Source organism: Galeopterus variegatus, unplaced genomic scaffold (genome assembly GCF_000696425.1).
Source record: "Galeopterus variegatus unplaced genomic scaffold, G_variegatus-3.0.2 Scaffold153, whole genome shotgun sequence".
In the NCBI taxonomy this organism is placed as follows: Eukaryota; Metazoa; Chordata; class Mammalia; order Dermoptera; family Cynocephalidae; genus Galeopterus; species Galeopterus variegatus.
Genome location: NW_007726264.1, coordinates 918,006 through 934,798, shown reverse-complemented (window position 1 = coordinate 934,798; position 16,793 = coordinate 918,006). Strand labels below are relative to the sequence as shown.

Genomic DNA, 16,793 nt, shown 5'->3' with positions numbered 1-16,793 from the left:
CCAAAACAGTCTACTTCAGGTATAACTCTCTCCCCTGAAGAAAAAATCTTCACTGGTTCTCCACTGCCGGACAAATCTGTCTCACCTCCCTAGCCCAGCAGTAGGCTGTCCGGGGACTGCCTCAATTCTCTCCAGCTCTGTTTCACGCTACTCCTCTACGTGTGATCTGGGTCCTGCCTGCATGGGAACTACTTCCCACTCCTGGATTGAGCTTGAGAACCCTGCACAGTACTGACCCCATTTCTCAGGTTAAATTGCTTCCCTCTCCCCACTCCATAATCAAATTGCCCACTCTTCATGAGGTCATCCCTGAAGCACTCACTCCTGCCTCTCAGTTCACATATCTCTGCATATTCTGGTTACATGTATACAGGATTTATCCCATTTCATACGCAACTTGGACTCATCCACAGTGCCTGGTTCAGTGATTGAAACACAGCCTGTGCTCAATAAAATTTGTTGAGTAAATGAACGAATGTCAATTTTCAATTATTTCTCAAATTTGGTAGTTACGTTTGTGAACAATAACAAATGCCATATGGTGTACTTATCAATAATTAAGGAGGAAAGAGAGAGGAAATGAATAAAAACTGACTACTTACAATGTGTTCAGCATCATACTGGGCACATAATAATGATGATGATAAATTAACATTTCAAGTACTTTAATAAAACAAAAAAAAATATTACCAATAGCTACCATTTTGGAGTGCTTACTATGTGCTAGACACTGCACTAACTACTTCTTAAGAATTTAAAATTTTAATACTGACTATAATACTGGAGGTAGATACTATTTTTTTTTTTTTTTTGTCCTTTTCCGTGTCCGGTAACGGATCGCAACCCTCAGTGTCGCCCCCGTACCAGACCGGGACCGGCAACGGGATCACAACCCTTGGTGTTGCTCCCGCGCCTCGCTCAGCCAGTGAGCGGGAACCGGTCTGTATGTGGGATCCGAACCCTCGGCGGGAGCGCCGCCGCGCTTCCCAAGCGGCGCACTATCACAGTGCGCCACCAGGCCGGCCCAATACTATTAACTATCTTCATCTTACAGATGAGAAAACAAAGAATTAGAGAAGGTATAGCGCTCACACAAGGTCACCTAGCCAGCCTCCATGTTTACTGCCTCCACCACTAAATTTATGCTTGTTAAATCTCATTTAATACATACTTAAGAAAAAAAAAAAAGTAGCAGCCTGGGGACCAGGTGGGGAGAATAAGCAGAGATGGATTACAAAATTACTCAGCAAATGCCTGCCTCCCTCCCTCCCTCTTTGAAACTCTCCAATTGTCTCTGTTCCCCAGACTATTGGTGACTGTCATCAACAATAACAATCAGACAAGGTCACTGAACCAAGTGCAACCACATGAAGCAAGGACAGCATCAGAACCATGAACAGCCTGTGAACCAGCATACTGCTCTAATGACCCAGAAAAGGCAAATATTAGGAGCAGTCCAAGTAAAGAAACACTGTTTTCTCACTGGGCAATTAAATTGTGTAGCTCTGCTCATGTCCCATCCTCATTTTATTAGACCTATTCTATGTTTTTATACTTGAATCATGTTTCTCCAAAATACTTTCATATTTATATACCTAAATACATACAATATACTATAACGTAATATGATATAAATAGCATAATATATAATAATTATCCTATAGATAATATATTCTGTCTCCTTCCAAAAAACTAATTTGAAGTTGTGGTTTATTTACTAAAGTCTAGGTTCCCAATGTCTAACAAAAAGAACTTCCAGAAATCTGATTAAATTCTGAGTCTACCCAATGATCTAAAAAGGTATTCTTCACATAGTTCTTAATATTTTTTTTTTTTGACCGGTAAAGGGATCGCAACCCTCGGCAGGGTGCGGTCCGCACCACGCTCAGCCAGTGAGCGCACCGGCCATCCCTACATAGGATCCGATCCTAACCTGCGGCCTCGGCACTACCAGCGCCACACTCTCCCGAGTGAGCCACGGGGCAGGCCCCTTAATATGTTTTTTTGAAAAATGTAAAATTCTCTCACTAATTTGGGAGTTAGTAACAGTTAATCATTTTGGCAATTTATTTAAAGGGCACACAGAGTGAGTTACTGTTATCTATGAAAATAAGAGAAGTCAACAATCATTTAATCTAGTTCTGGGCTTTCACTGGAAACAAGAAGGAAACAAGAAATACAAGGGCATCTTCAAAAAGTTCGTGGAAAGATTCATATTAACTTTTAACTCTATTTTTCTACAAACTTTAAGTACCCTTGCAGGTAAGATATTAGAAATAAAATATAAATTGGAATAGTGCAAAGGTGCCATCTCTCTTCTTTTATGTGATGCTGAATTTGTTTTTATGCAGTGTCTCATACTGAGACATAATGTGTCCTTTGTCATTTTTTTTAAAATTTGCTTTATATTTAAAGCACATAAAACAGTCTGTGCAATACATAGCAAGTGCTCAATAAATACTCGCTAAATAAATGCATGAGTTAATAGACAGGCTTGAGAGGGTCCAAGGGCTTGAGAATGCCCTGAAATTATAACAAATAGTAATGTATTTATTTGCATGTGTATATTCCTATAAGAAGAGGGTCCACAGTTTTCAACAGATTCTCAAAACAGGCCAGTATACAAAAGAACTTAAGAACCACCGGTCTGTTGAGTCCTCCGAGTTTCAACCCAGTTTCTACAATATCTCTCAAATCACTAGAATGGAGAGATGTATCCGCCTTCACATGGCCATTTACTCTTTGAAATAAAACAAAACTAAAGACACCATTACTAACCTCTATATTTTTAGAAGCTGTGGCTTACAAACCAGGAGGTAATTTACCCCTGGCTTTCTGCCCTAACCCTCCTCTTCACAACTTGATTCGATGTTTCTCTTCATATTGGTTTCTCCGGAGAAAAAAGAGAGAGAGAGAGAGAGAGAAAGAAAAACTACCTTTCTTGTTCCTTGGTCCCATCTTCAAAGAAGAAAACATGTAAGGTTTTATCTATTAATGTCCTCCCTCATTCTAAAAAAGTGCTAAAAAATATTAAACAATTCTGGTAACTAGCATTAATACTAAAGAACATTCCCTAGCATCAAAGTGATATCAGGTTTTCAATCCCATATCCTTTGAAGATAAATGGACACGAATGTAGATCTAATACCAACACCAACACCCAATACTATCAACCAGCCTCACCCCCACACCTTCCTGCCTCTTCCCACTGCAGACCAAGCCTTCAGGGATGCTGCCTCTCTTTTCATCCCAACCTCACTCAGGTCAGGCTCCTTATCTCTCAACTTCCCACAAAGTATGGCAGGACAGGGGCTGGTGAGGAGGACAGGCCAAGGAAGATTGGGGTGGGGGTAGAAAGGAAAAAAGGAGAAAGGAAAAAAAGGTGCTACTGCAATTGGGAACCAATCTCATTCATCTAACTATCTTTATGCCAAATGTTAGTAAGTTTCACCTAAGTAAAATTAGCACATTTAAAGGCTAGTAACCTACAGTCAAATTTTAAAAGTCTGGAAAGTCATCTGAAGATTCTTGTTACAGGTTTGGCAACTGTACCCAAGCAATAAAAGCCAAGCATTCTAGGCCATGCCTTAACTCTCATAATCCACATTCCAAATACAGCAGGTTCTTTCTTTCTGGAACACGTTCTTACCTTTGTGACCATCGTTCATGCCATACTGACCTGAAAAACCACTATCAAAGTACTTCTCAGTTTTCAAGGCCCAGCTTAAATATCACCTCCTCTATGAAGCCATCTCCAACTCTACCCGACAGCATCAATCACTTCCTTTCTTGCACCTCTAAAGCACTCTGTTCCTATCTCTAGCTGCCACCAGATCAGAGTTAGTTATAAATACATGTACTTTGCTGCTGAACTATGAATTTGAAGGCATGGGTTACACATATTCATTTTATCTCCTCAGAACTTACTCCTACACCTTTAAGGATGATAGAACAGGGACTCGCCCTAGGGAGGCTGCTCATGGATATTCAGGCTGAGCAAACAAACAGCAGCTTCACCAAGATACCAATCAGTTTGCCCTTCTTCAGAGCCTTGTAGTTTTCTGAGCAAGAAACAAAACCACAAAGCACCAAAAAGCCCCCTTTTTCCTTGATTCTTAGAAAAGAGCTCGCTCAGGCAAAAAAGACACCCAAACCCCTTTCCCTCCCCCTTTTTCTTAAATATTCCTCCCCTTAGTTAAGATAGAGAAACACCCCCATCCTAGAACAACGTATAAACCCTTCCCTAAGAGTTCACAGAACGCGAGGATGCCCGTGCATTCTCCTGCATGTACTTTGGCTTTGCAATAAACTTTGAGTGTGAATGTGACACTGCTGTGTGGACTTGGAGTTACTGTGGATTTTCAATGGGGTTCTTCCCTCAGGAAATCCAAGAACCTGCTGCATCTCCAGCATCACCTTATATAAAAGGATTCAACTAACTAACTTGAATATCGTACTACAATTCACAGCAAAGCTAAGTAAAATATGTATTAAGAGTAAATACGAAGCACTCAAAAAAGCCAAGCACTACCTCTTTAGAAGATGGAACACTGCTGTGATCTTTCTCCATTATTAGCCATCTGAGAACATTTGGAATAGAGGGATTTTTCCATGTTGGCCAAGGGTTAACAAATCTTCCATCTTTTCCTTTCTTTGACTTAGTCACATCTTCCTCTAGTCTGTAATCCAGTTTGAAGCTTTTCCTGGAAAACCTAGAAGAATCACTTCCTCCAGAATTTCGTGCTGAATTTTGGCGTTTTCTTACTGCTTCTTTAGGATATAGGTTGCTTGGCATCAGGGACTGGTTGCTTTCATTTTCATCCATGTTCATTGGTGAAGAACTAAAAAAAAGAAGGGGAAAAAATACTGAGTTTAATATAAAGGCATTAAAATATATTACATAGCATTATTTCTTACCCAATACAAATTTCTCCAAACTTATAAAAATGTTTCTATTAGCTCAAACTTTCTTCCTGAAAAATGCAATTTTAGAATACAATAGTACTGCTTACTAAATAGAAAAGGTGTTTGATTTACCTAGTAGCATAACTGCCAAACGCTTCAAAAATCCCTTATCTGCTGTAATCTAAAATGACATATTTCCCCAGCTATGTATATGTACTTAACATATACAATTTTCAATTTCAATGACATTCTGTAGAATTACAGCATCTGCATGAATCTGTAGTATTTTCATACCTACATTTTCAAAGTATTATTGTCAGCATATAGGAAGGATTGCTTTAGCTCCTTGAGTGTATTTCAGTAATTCAAGTGATTTATATATAACCCCACCAGACCTAGTCATTTTGGCATTGAAGATAATCTGTTACCAATGCCCCTAGAAAGTGCAGTGAGTCCTCCAATTCCCAGGAAAAAAGATAGCAACACATTAATTGGAAGATATTTCAATAATGTCTTTAAGGGCCAGCCCGTGGTTCACTTGGGAGAGTGTGGTGCTGATAGCACCAAGGCACAGGTTCGGATCCCTATATAGGGATGGCCAGTTAGCTCACTTGGGAGAGCGTGATGCTGACAACAACAAGTCAAGGGTTAAGATCCCCTTACTGGTCATCTTTTAAAAGACAAAAATAAATAATAATAATGTTTTTAACTGATTAACGATATAAATTCAAATTAATTCAGATTTAGAACTGTCAAGTCGGCACAGTATATATCCTAGCTATGTGACCTTGGGCAAGTTTCTTTCCCTTTCTATGCCTCGATTTCTTCATTTATAAAATGGAGAGAATGATATTACCTATCTCCAAGGGTTATTGAAAGGATTAAAAAAGCTAATACAAGTAAAGCACTTAGAAATATAGTAAGACACATACAGTAGTGCACATAATAGCTCAGTGTTAGCTGTTGCCGCTGATCTTGTTATTATTGCTACTACCTCTATAACCACCACTACTGCTTAACTCAAAGCACAGAGATCCTTGACTTGGAAAAATACAGGACTCCAGACATAAAAGTGATAAATAATGCAATAAGAGTATGCATTTAGCTGCCATGAATTTCATGTCTTTCCTGTTCTGTTAAACATTTGCTTTCTGTTTAATTAAATACAGTGCACACACATAACTTACTTTATAACCCTAGGAAAATAAAACACAATAACAGAAAACCAAATATTATTTTTATGGGTACAATGAAGTTTAAATAGAAATACTGTCCAGGAGAGAAAGGGAAAGCACACAAACCCCAGGATAACACGTATGCTGAACCAAAACTTTTTTTCCACACTGTCTAGAGTAAATAGTCTACAGTCTGGAGAATAATCACTATGAAGAAAAGAAACCACAACTGACAAAAGCTAAAGCACACACTGTCGATCAGCCATTGCTGTTTGTGGGAGAGCTTGATAGCTTTATATCTCTGGCAAATAACCTTTCTAATCCTCAATTTTCTCACCTGTAAAGTACCTACTTACCTGTGGAGGTTTCAAAGGATTAAATGACAAACGTACATAAAGTGCTTGGCACTCACACTAATTCCTTTCACTCTAATTCTGTTAACTAATCATGCATCTAAATTCTTTAAGTTAGAACTTAAAATTGATCTGGGGGGGGGACTGGCCGGTTAGCTCAGTTGGTCAGAGCACAGTGTTATAACACCAAGGTCAAGGGTTTGGATCCCCATACCTGCCAGACACCAAAAAAAACAAAAAACAAAAAACAAAGCAGTGATCTGGGTGAGTTATCTCAGTTCTCATAGAATCACTTTTTCTGGGTTATAATTAAGTTCAAGCCAAGGCCTTTACAAAGGGCAGAAACAATGAGCATCCATTAAAACCCCACTTCATTTAACAGATGAAAATGCACATGTTTAGAGAGTTTAAGTTACTTACCAACAAGATAATATATCTAAAAGATGGTAGAGCTGACCTCATGCTACGCCTTGTAATGATAAAAAGCTTATGAGATACATATATTTGTTATATACATATACATATGTAATAATTCTATCAAATATATTAATAAAATTTTGATTTACTGTCAATCAGGGGATAAGGAGAAAGTAAAAAAAGGCACTCATCCAAAGACCACAAAAACAAAGTCAAAATAGATTTTTTGGACAACATCCAGTAGTCAATGTAGCTGAGACATAAGAAGCAAGGAAGGCTTGTGAGAGTCAAAACTATAAAGGTAGAAAGGATTGGACTGTGAAGGATGGGATTACACTGTGAGCCTGGACTGCCAAGTTAAGGAGGTCTGGCTACACTGTAGGTAATGGGGAAAAACTGAAGGTGCTTAAAAAGCAGTGTATTTAAGGAACACAACTCTGGGAGCAGGATAAAAAATGAAAGGGAGTTGCTAAAAACTGGAGCCAGGGAGATGGATTCGTGAGTAGAAAACAGAAGACATCTAGAACACCCACTAATACCGAAGCACTCATGCTACAGGTTCCACACATTTCATTTAAATTAATGCTCCTAGCAAACCTTGTAATACAGGTAGGAACCTGTATTACAATCCCTATTTTTTTAACTGAAGCACTCAGAGGTGGAACAACAGCCCAGTCAGAAGATGATGAGGCAGTGACAGTAAAAAGAGAAAAACCAGAATAAATCAAAGAGACAATGAAGAATTTGAACCATTAAGACTTGAGAGTATTTGGACGGTTGCAAATTTCAGACACTCTGTAGGGCTGGTTGTGGGGGAGGAGGGTGGGCAACAAAGTGGGAAGAGTCAGAAACAGCGGCACCGCTCATCAAGGTGGATTTCTGACCGAGTGAGCCTGAGATCTTGGGGAAGCAAAAATCCCAGAGGAAGTACTCACTGACATCCGATGGAAAGGACAACCCTGGGATCCAGGCTGCTTTGGGGGTGTTAAAAGTGAGAGTGAGAGAACAGAGAGGCCTGGAAAGTAACATGAAAGTAAAAAATGAGTTCAGTGATCTGTTTTCTCCCTAGACAGTAAGGTTTTTCAAAGTTGTCTGTTCACACTACCTTCATTTTCTTACCTCTATCCATTTAGGCTTTCATGAACCCCATTCAACCCATGGCAACAGGTCTCTCTACCAACAGCCATCCTCTCCTAACACACCCTCCGCCCCCACACACAAAATCCAGTCTTTGGGAGTGTTCTTTTTAAAGGCAATTCTGATACAAACAAAAAGGCAAAACCTCCAAAGGGTTCCCTTTGCTCACAGAATGAGGGCAAAGGTCAGTAAATGGTTCCTGAGGATGTGTGTTTCTAGCCCTACCCACTCTCTCCTCTGCTCCAAACACACAGCCTTAAACTACTTCCTTAGATGCATCATGCTCCCACTTCAAGGCCACTGACTGCCACCACAGGGCCTCTGACATGATTTTTAATATCCCTGGGGTAGAAAGAGGGAGTGTGTGGAAATGGATATTCACAGGATTATGCCATTAGCATGAAAGATGTTCAAGCCACACGAAACGGTGACACAATGAAGCATCATTTCACATGATGCACTATAAATGAAATGACAGGAAGGGGCAGAAGCATGTAAAAGCCTGGACCCTGACAATCTGGATATGAGTGGTGTTCAAATGTGAATATAATATCCGCCTTGAAATTAATGAAATACAGCATTTTATGTATAGAAATACAAGGGGTCTTTAAAAAGTTTGAGGAAAGATTTTGTATTATACTCAATTCCATTTTTCCGCAAAACTTTGTGAAGTACCCTGTATATATGTTGGAATATATATGAAAACATGAGTCTTGGTGATTAAATATGATCAGAAGCATAATTAGTTTGCTGACCCTTCTTTCCTCTATGAACAACAGTTAGTTATAACATACAAAACAGGTAAATTTGGACTAGAAAGCTAGAATACAGAAGGAAAACTTTTTTTTTTTTTTTAAAGATGACCGGTAAGGGGATCTTAATCCTTGACTTAGTGTTGTCAGCACCACGCTCACCCAGTGAGCTAACTGGTCATCTCTATATGGGATCCGAACCCGTGGCCTTAGTGTTATCAGCACCACACTCTCCCGAGTGAGCCACGGGCTGGCCCCCAAAAGCAAATTTAAAGGTAACAAAGCCCTGTAACAACTGATAAATATAGAATATAAATACTCTTTTTTAAAGAACAATTTATTATAAAAAGAACAACATAAATTTCATCTAGTAATTATCAAGTACATTCTCTACATTTCTTTGAGGATTAATTGCCTATTTAATAGCAGAAAGACTTACCCCTATGTCTCTAATCAAGGAGAGATCTAAGCTCTGACATTTGGTGAAGACAAGTCAGCCAAGTACAAATATTTTACTTCAATAATGGTATATGTGGGTAAAATGCTTTCAAAAAACAAGAATTCTCTATTTTAAAAGCAAATGTTTCATACTTTCTTTCTTTGACATTTAAGATTTGCCAACTGCCTAGAAATGAATGTACTGCTTTATCATTTAAAAAATTAAAGAAAAATCAAAATAGAACTACATATGTTTGGGATTTCAACATACTCATAAATTATGAAGTAGCAAGTCAACATTCCTAGAGGAGATATTTAATAAATACTAATCGAGTGACTGTCCATTACATAACAACAAAGATGCTGACATGAAATCTGGAAAGTATCCAGACTCGTATTTTCAGATATCTCTGACTAAATAACACTAAATTTACAGTTTTATATTTGTTCTCCTTATCTTTATTGAAGAGAAGGGTCATTTTAATACAATCCTACATAACTAATGAAACTATTTCAATTCACTGAAATGTCTGCAAAGGGCTTCAGTAGGGTAAAATTAAACTGTGCCCATTCTTCACCTTTAATAAGATTTCAGACTAGACTGTTGATGATCCCCACGGGCACTTAGGAGACCCAGTGGGAGGGTAGATCTGTCCAAACATGGGAAATACACCAGATAATAACAGGGAGAATGTTCTGTGGGGGTTATGTGTACAACATACTTCAACAAAGAAAGTACTGCATTGTTTGTTATCACCGAATTGCATTTTTAACTCACTGTACTGACTTAACAATCAGTTTTGCTAAGAAGCTAAAGAAAAACAAGGCAAATAGAAAGCTTAATGTACAGCACCTAGGAGCACACTAAACATAAGTAGTGACAACTTTTAAGAACAATTATGGAATAAAAAATATAATTAATGTATATACATAATATACATTTAGATATACGTACGTATAATATAAATCTATATATCTCACCAAGGAATTTCTCTTCCCAAGAGTGGAAGGAACATTAGTTGGGAGTCAGGAAAACAGAACTACCATTAACTAGAGGTGTTAGCTTCGGGGTGTAACTCAACCTCTCTAAACTTGGGCTTACTCATCCGTTAAAGGACGATGGTAACTCCTAAATATCTCCTTGAAGGTCTGTAATGAGCAAACGACACCATGGGTTAGTCCTTCAAAGTGCTATATAAATGCAAATTGTTATTATAACTATAAGTTATATTCAGTTGAAGAGTAAAGAATATATGATAAATAGGACATTTTGATCCAATTGAGTTGCTTTTCAGGTGAAAGACATAACACTCTAGAATTTCAGATAGATTTAAAAAGCTAGATTGCTAAAAAAATTTTATTTTTCTTTCCTTAATAATTTTATGTAACGGGGCCGGCCTGTGGCTCACTCGGGAGAGTGCGGTGCTGATAACACCAAGGCCACGGGTTCGGATCCCATATAGGGATGGCCGGTTTGCTCACTGGGTGAGTGTGGTGCTGACAACACCAAGTCAAGGGTTAAGATCCCCTTACCGGTCATCTTTAAAAAAAAAAAATAAAAATAATAATAATAATAATAATTTTATGTAACAAAAGGCTATAAAAGTACATTTTTTATCCTTCATAAAAACAACTATTTACCTGTTAAAAAAAACAAACTTCAAATTTGTCTCATAATGTGCTCATCTGATTATACATATAAAATTACCTTGACAAATAATACACAAAGAAATGTTAACTAACCAAAAAGCATATAAAACTCAGAATACAGAGATTTGAGAGGAATGAATGCAAAACACAATTAAACTCTTTGGAATACAAATTTGAGAACATGTTTTCTTTCAAAAGTAGTCAAGGACTACAAAAGTCAAGGACCATAGGTTACCAAAGGCTTTGAAAATTCTTAGCTATTAGACAAAATTCAATATATTGAACTACAAGTAATTTCACAGTTTATTAACAGATTTTAAGTCACCAAAATATATAAACACTCTAGGTGCTAGCTCTACAATAAGAGTTTTTTTCTATAAAAATAAGAAAATAAGAAAGCAAAGCTTAGGTTCGAATTAGAAACAATAAAACAAGATAAACAGCCAGTTTAAGAACAAAACCCATCTTAAAATACCATCTACAGTATCCTTACAATGATCAAATTACAATATCATATTACCGCAAAGTTAGAAAGCATGCATAAAATAATATTTATTGAAATGATATAGTTACCACCTCTTTTTTTGGGGAGGTGGCAGCTGGCTGGTACAGGGATTGAACCCTGGACCTTGGTGTTATCAGCACCACACTTTAACCAACTGAGCTAACAAGCCAGCGGTTGTCACTTCTTTATTACCTTAAAAATAATACCAAACACAAAGTGCAGATTCATTTTTGATATAATCAATAATATCTAAATGATACACAGAATTATTTAACTGAAAAAGTTGGGGGAAGATGAGGAAGAAAGTCTAAGCTGATGCCTATGAAACTTGAAAATGTATCCTAAATATGCTAGATTGACCTTAAATGTTCACTTCCTATTGCTTAAGCCAAGATTTTAACAATATGTATGCTTCCAAATGTGGCTACTCTGTCTTTGCTGTCTCTGTCCCATAACCAATTATGCAAAAAGAAAAGCTTTCTGTTTAAAGCATAACGCATAAAGAAAAGCAATTGAGAAACATGTCTTCGTAGCCCCTGGATAGAAAGGATGGGGTAAGAGGAAAATAGTGCAACAGTTTACTTCTTTCTGACTTCAGTTCTGGTTCTAACTTTTATTCTACTGAATTCTGTGTCCTTTAAAAAGTCACTTTATATGGCTGAGACTCACTTTCATTCATCAGCAAATAAGAGGACTCTAAGGCCCCGTTCACCTCTAAAATTCTAAGTCTTTAGCTGCACCTAAGAGCCAGCTCAGACCACCAAAGAGCTGTCCCCTCTAACTCAGCCTTGGCCCACCCTTCCCAGTTTCCATTCCCTCAATGGAAGTTCCCAGCTACAGTCGCTCAGGTCTGGCCACTTACTGCAGGCTGGACTGCCAAGGGATAAGCTAAGTATTTTCACCTGAGAACAGCAAAGATATCTGCTGAAGAAAGTGTAATTTCACAGGTTTATCTGGTAAACCAGGAAGTTACTCAGAGTGTAACCTAGGGTCCAGGGTCTCCTAAATGTCCAGGTGCTCGCGGCCACTAAAAGGTCTGAAACAGGAAGCGAACCAGTCATAACCCTTTGTTCTGAGTTTCTGTTCTTGCAGGGGGGTGGCAGGAAGCCGTGAACCATGAAATACTAGACTGCCCTCAAAATACTTCAGCTGAAAGTGAAATATGGGCCCCAGAGATGAACCTTGATAAATCTACACCCAAAGAGTAGCTGGGATCTCCACTTGTACCTGTCCCTGCTATATGTCATGAGTCAGCCACGGCAGGAAGTCTCAATTCACCACCTATGGACTGTAACCTGTTCTAGCCAAGGGCTCAAGGCTTAGCCCACGTGACAACTTCCTGAGGTCTCCAGTTCCCAAAAACCACATTTCTTCCCGGGTCCAAATGCAAATTTGGCTTCAGAACTGACCAATGGGGCCGGCCTGTGGCTCACTCGGTAGAGTGCGGTGCTGATAACACCAAGGCCACGGGTTCGGATCCCATATAGGGATGGCCAGTTCGCTCACTGGGTGAGCGTGGTGCTGACAACACCAAGTCGAGGGTTAAGATCCCCTTACCGGTCATCTTTTTAAAAAAAAAAAAAAAAAGAACTGACCAATGAACTATGTCCCATAGTCAACCAATCCAAATTGAAAAAGCTGTATCATTCATTTACCTGAGAGGACCTCAATGAGAACCTGGGCAGGAAGTTAGATGGGGGCTTTGGCTATAGGAGACAATCCCTTTTCCTTGTTCTGTGAGACATGGCTTTGGGAGCAATCCCCAGTGCTCTCCTTACTTGCAAGTAATAAAGCCTTTTCCTCCTGCCCTGTCTTGGCAGTTCTGTGCTCTCCAAGAGATGGACCCCATAGTCTGGTAACAAGAGCATGAAATTATATTTCAGAAGATATTTCATGACAAATATGATGCAAACAACCTTTAGACTTCCAAATGTTTAAGGGTTCAGATATAATCTGGAAGGGTCTCTATTTAAAGCATTTGTAAAGTCATATTTAACAAACATTGTTTAAATGTCTGCTTTAAGTTCTGGCTCTCCAGGTGCTGTGGGGAATATGAGCCCCTGACCTTCAGAGATTCAAAATCCATTAGGGAGAAAAATCACAAGCAACCATACAGATTCTGGCTTAAGTCATGTTTACAGAAGTGTCAGCTCTGAATAATGAAAATGGTATAGTCTTCAGAATAAAACATTTCCAAAACACACTGGTCCAAATTCTCAAAATAGTGAGGAATACTCGTTATGTGCTGAGTGGTTCACACTGACAGAGACAGCCCCGTGATCCATGGGGTCAATGATGCTCAAAAGGCTCGAACGTTCTGAATGCAGTCAACAAGTTAAACAGCCCTGACGTCAAGGTAGAGTGATGGAAAGCAAGAAAGTCACTGCAGAGGTTACTCGAGCCCCTGATTCACTTATGAAAGAATTTGGCAGAAGGGCGGGCATATTATTCTGCTCTGGATATCATGTGTGGCCCATCCTTTGTGAGAAAAGGGTAAATGACCAAAAAAAAAAAAAAAAAACAATGGAGGCTTCACTACTGGGGTCAGCCCTGTCCAGGCAACTCCTGACGACTCAGCACAGTGTAACAACAGGCTTAGAGCAAGGCCTAGAGACATCCCCAAAAGGTCAACTAATAGTTTTGAGGTTCAAAGAGACTCTGAAATCTGAGTTCAACTCAGTACCCTCTGTTTAAGAATAGCAGGAAGTATGTAGTAAACTATAAAAGCATATAAAAAATGAATATAATTAAAATATACTTGAACCGTTTACAGGAAAAACCACATTATCAGGAAAATCCACATTATCAAAAAAAAATCACATTACCAGGAAAAGGGGCACAAGGAGTTAAAAACATTTTAAAATAATTACTTCCCAACTTTCCCCCCACCATTCTTTCTAAGCCTAGTTTCATCATTCTTAGCCCAGTACCTGGCACATAATAAGCCCTCAATAATTGTAAACTACTGTTTTATTATGTTCTAAACACTGTTTAATAAGGGTGAGTGGGACATATATAACCATTTTTAAATTTCTACACTAATGAGATGAGGGGCTGAGGGCAACAGCATGAATAAACTGAAATAGAATCAACTCTGGAATGTTCTTTTGTTCCTATATTTGAATAAGAAAAAGCCTGGTCTTCCTGGAATTCAGACAACTCTTAAAACAAATATAAAATGATAACTCTCTGCAGGATTCCTATTAAACACTCTGGATTCACCAGGAGGCTGTCATAAACCTTGACAGTCTTGTGGTTCTGAAGATAAAAATCCTCTCTGCCCCACCCCATCCCTCTCCCCTCACTGACCACCCTGGAGTGAAAATTGCCAACTCACAATACTAATGGTGGTCACATCTAGACCCAGCACTTTCTCCAGGGCTTGAAGCCCCAGTTAATGAGGTTCTTTTGCTGAAAGGAAAAATTTCCCATAACAGGAGCAGGCAAAGCAGGCAAGCAAGGCCAGCTCTAGATAAATCATGAGTAACCAAGTTTGCCACTAAAGCAATCTGGTGTCTTGCCTCTCCTACCCAAGTGACTCTACTAATATCAGAGTTCTTCCCACGTCCTCTTTCCAAGTCAAAACAGGTTGTCAAGAAAGGATCTGGGATGGACTGGTTAGCTCACTTGGTTAGAATGTGGTGTTATGACACCAACGTCAAGAGTACAGATCCCCGTACTGGCCAGCCACCAAAAAAACAAAACAAAAAAAATCTTGAAAGGATCTGATCTCCATTATGTGACTGAAACGTGCCAATCCTCCCCAGAGCATTTCCAGTCCAGCTGGGTACAAAGCCTTAAATCTGTGAGTCCTAATACTGCACATCACAATTCACCTGTGGAGCTTTTTAAACTAGACATGAGGCAATTGAATGAAAATGTTAGGGGAGGGGAGGGGAGGGGTGTTCCCCAGGTATTTTTTAAAAGCTCTATGGGTGATTCTGATATACAGGGCAGGGTTGAGAACCACTACTTTAAAACATTAGTCATTGGCGCAAAAATAGGACAGGTACTTGGGAATGACCAAAGGAACTTTCTGGTACCCCCAAATCTATGCTAGCCTGGCAGCTGCCTACCATCAAGCCTACTCTTCCTGCCTGTCCAGAACTCCAAGTTAGAAAGACTGCTACACAGTACTAGGACTGAAAGACTATATTGCTAAGAACAAAGTTTGATAGGTCACAGACTTATACTTATTCCATCTGAGCTACAAATTCACCTGTGCTCCCAGGAAGCCAAGCCAAAAAAAAAGGAAATACAGTCATCCCTCGGTATTGGCAGGGGATTGGTTCAAGGACCCCCACAGATACCAAAATATACATGGTGCCTTGAAGATATTTTCCTTGCTTTGAAAAGGTGTCTGAGTTCATCCAGCATATAACCACCTAGCATTTTATCCTTCTAACTGGGAAAAATTGTGAAGTCCCATAAAGAGACACCTTCAGTTATGAGTACATCTGGTTTGCCTGGGAATTTTCCATGTTAACATTGAACCTGGAGGATCAATCATTCTAGGTCTCAGGGTACCATATAAATGCATAGTTATGTCTTCCACAAAATTTATAAAAGTGTGGGCAGTTTATACTAAATTGGAGATGAAACATTATAAAGTATGATTTTAAGATATTTGGGCTGCAAAGCAAAAAGGAATTAGAAAGCTCTAACCGAAAGAAGTACATACAAAATACACAAGTATAAATATGTATGTTTAACCAAGAAACTGTTGCTAAGAATATCAAAAGTTTATTAGGTCAAATTCTTCATTGCAATGATAATCAATATGTGCACCAGCATTAAGATTCACCCAGTTAAAAAACAGGCTTCAAACAGTACACGTACATTTATACACAATGTCCATTTTGTCAACATGTAAAACTGAGACACTGTATGAGGAAAGATAGAAAAAGGAATCAACTTTCACCCAAGAATTTTAAAGTATCTCATCTCTGTTAAAGGGTGGCAAAGCCTAATTTTGACATTTCAGTGTTGAGGCACCATGATAGGCTAAACTCTTCTAAGGGTAGAAACAGGAAATCTGCAAGTAAAGAGGTTGTACTGGGTACATATGCTCCAAGGTCCCTTCCAATGTGAAATTTCTATGACAAAAGTCATCGCTTATGTAACCCCTTGACTTTACAGGTAAAGCAAGTCAGGCCAGAGAGTTACATGAAGTTCCAAGGGTCTAGCTCTGGCTGGTGATCAAGCCTGAACTGTCTATTAGCCATGCTCCCTTAATTATGCTTAGAAAACTTAGAACCAAAAGAGTATATGGTCAGCATGGGAAGTTAAATGACACATTTCACCTCATGTGGGGCATTTTACTCAGTTTGGTTTCAAGTTTAAAAAAAGGAATTTGAGGGCCGGCCCGGTGGCGCACTGCTACAGTGCGCCGCTTGGGAAGCGCGGCGGCGCTCCCGCCGAGGGTTCGGATCCCACATACAGACCGGCCGCTCACTGGCTG

General features: G+C 39.1%; 1 protein-coding gene across 1 annotated transcript in view; it reads right to left on the bottom strand.

Moving 5' to 3' along the window:
• The window catches only part of NAPEPLD (N-acyl phosphatidylethanolamine phospholipase D), a 35,423-nt gene that overhangs the window by 15,168 nt on the left and 3,462 nt on the right, over positions 1-16,793 (bottom strand). The window contains exon 2 of the mRNA XM_008592313.1: positions 4,532-4,841. Within this exon, the coding sequence (XP_008590535.1) occupies positions 4,532-4,831 (300 nt within the window). The 5' untranslated portion in view covers positions 4,832-4,841. The remainder of the gene's footprint in view (positions 1-4,531; positions 4,842-16,793) is intronic.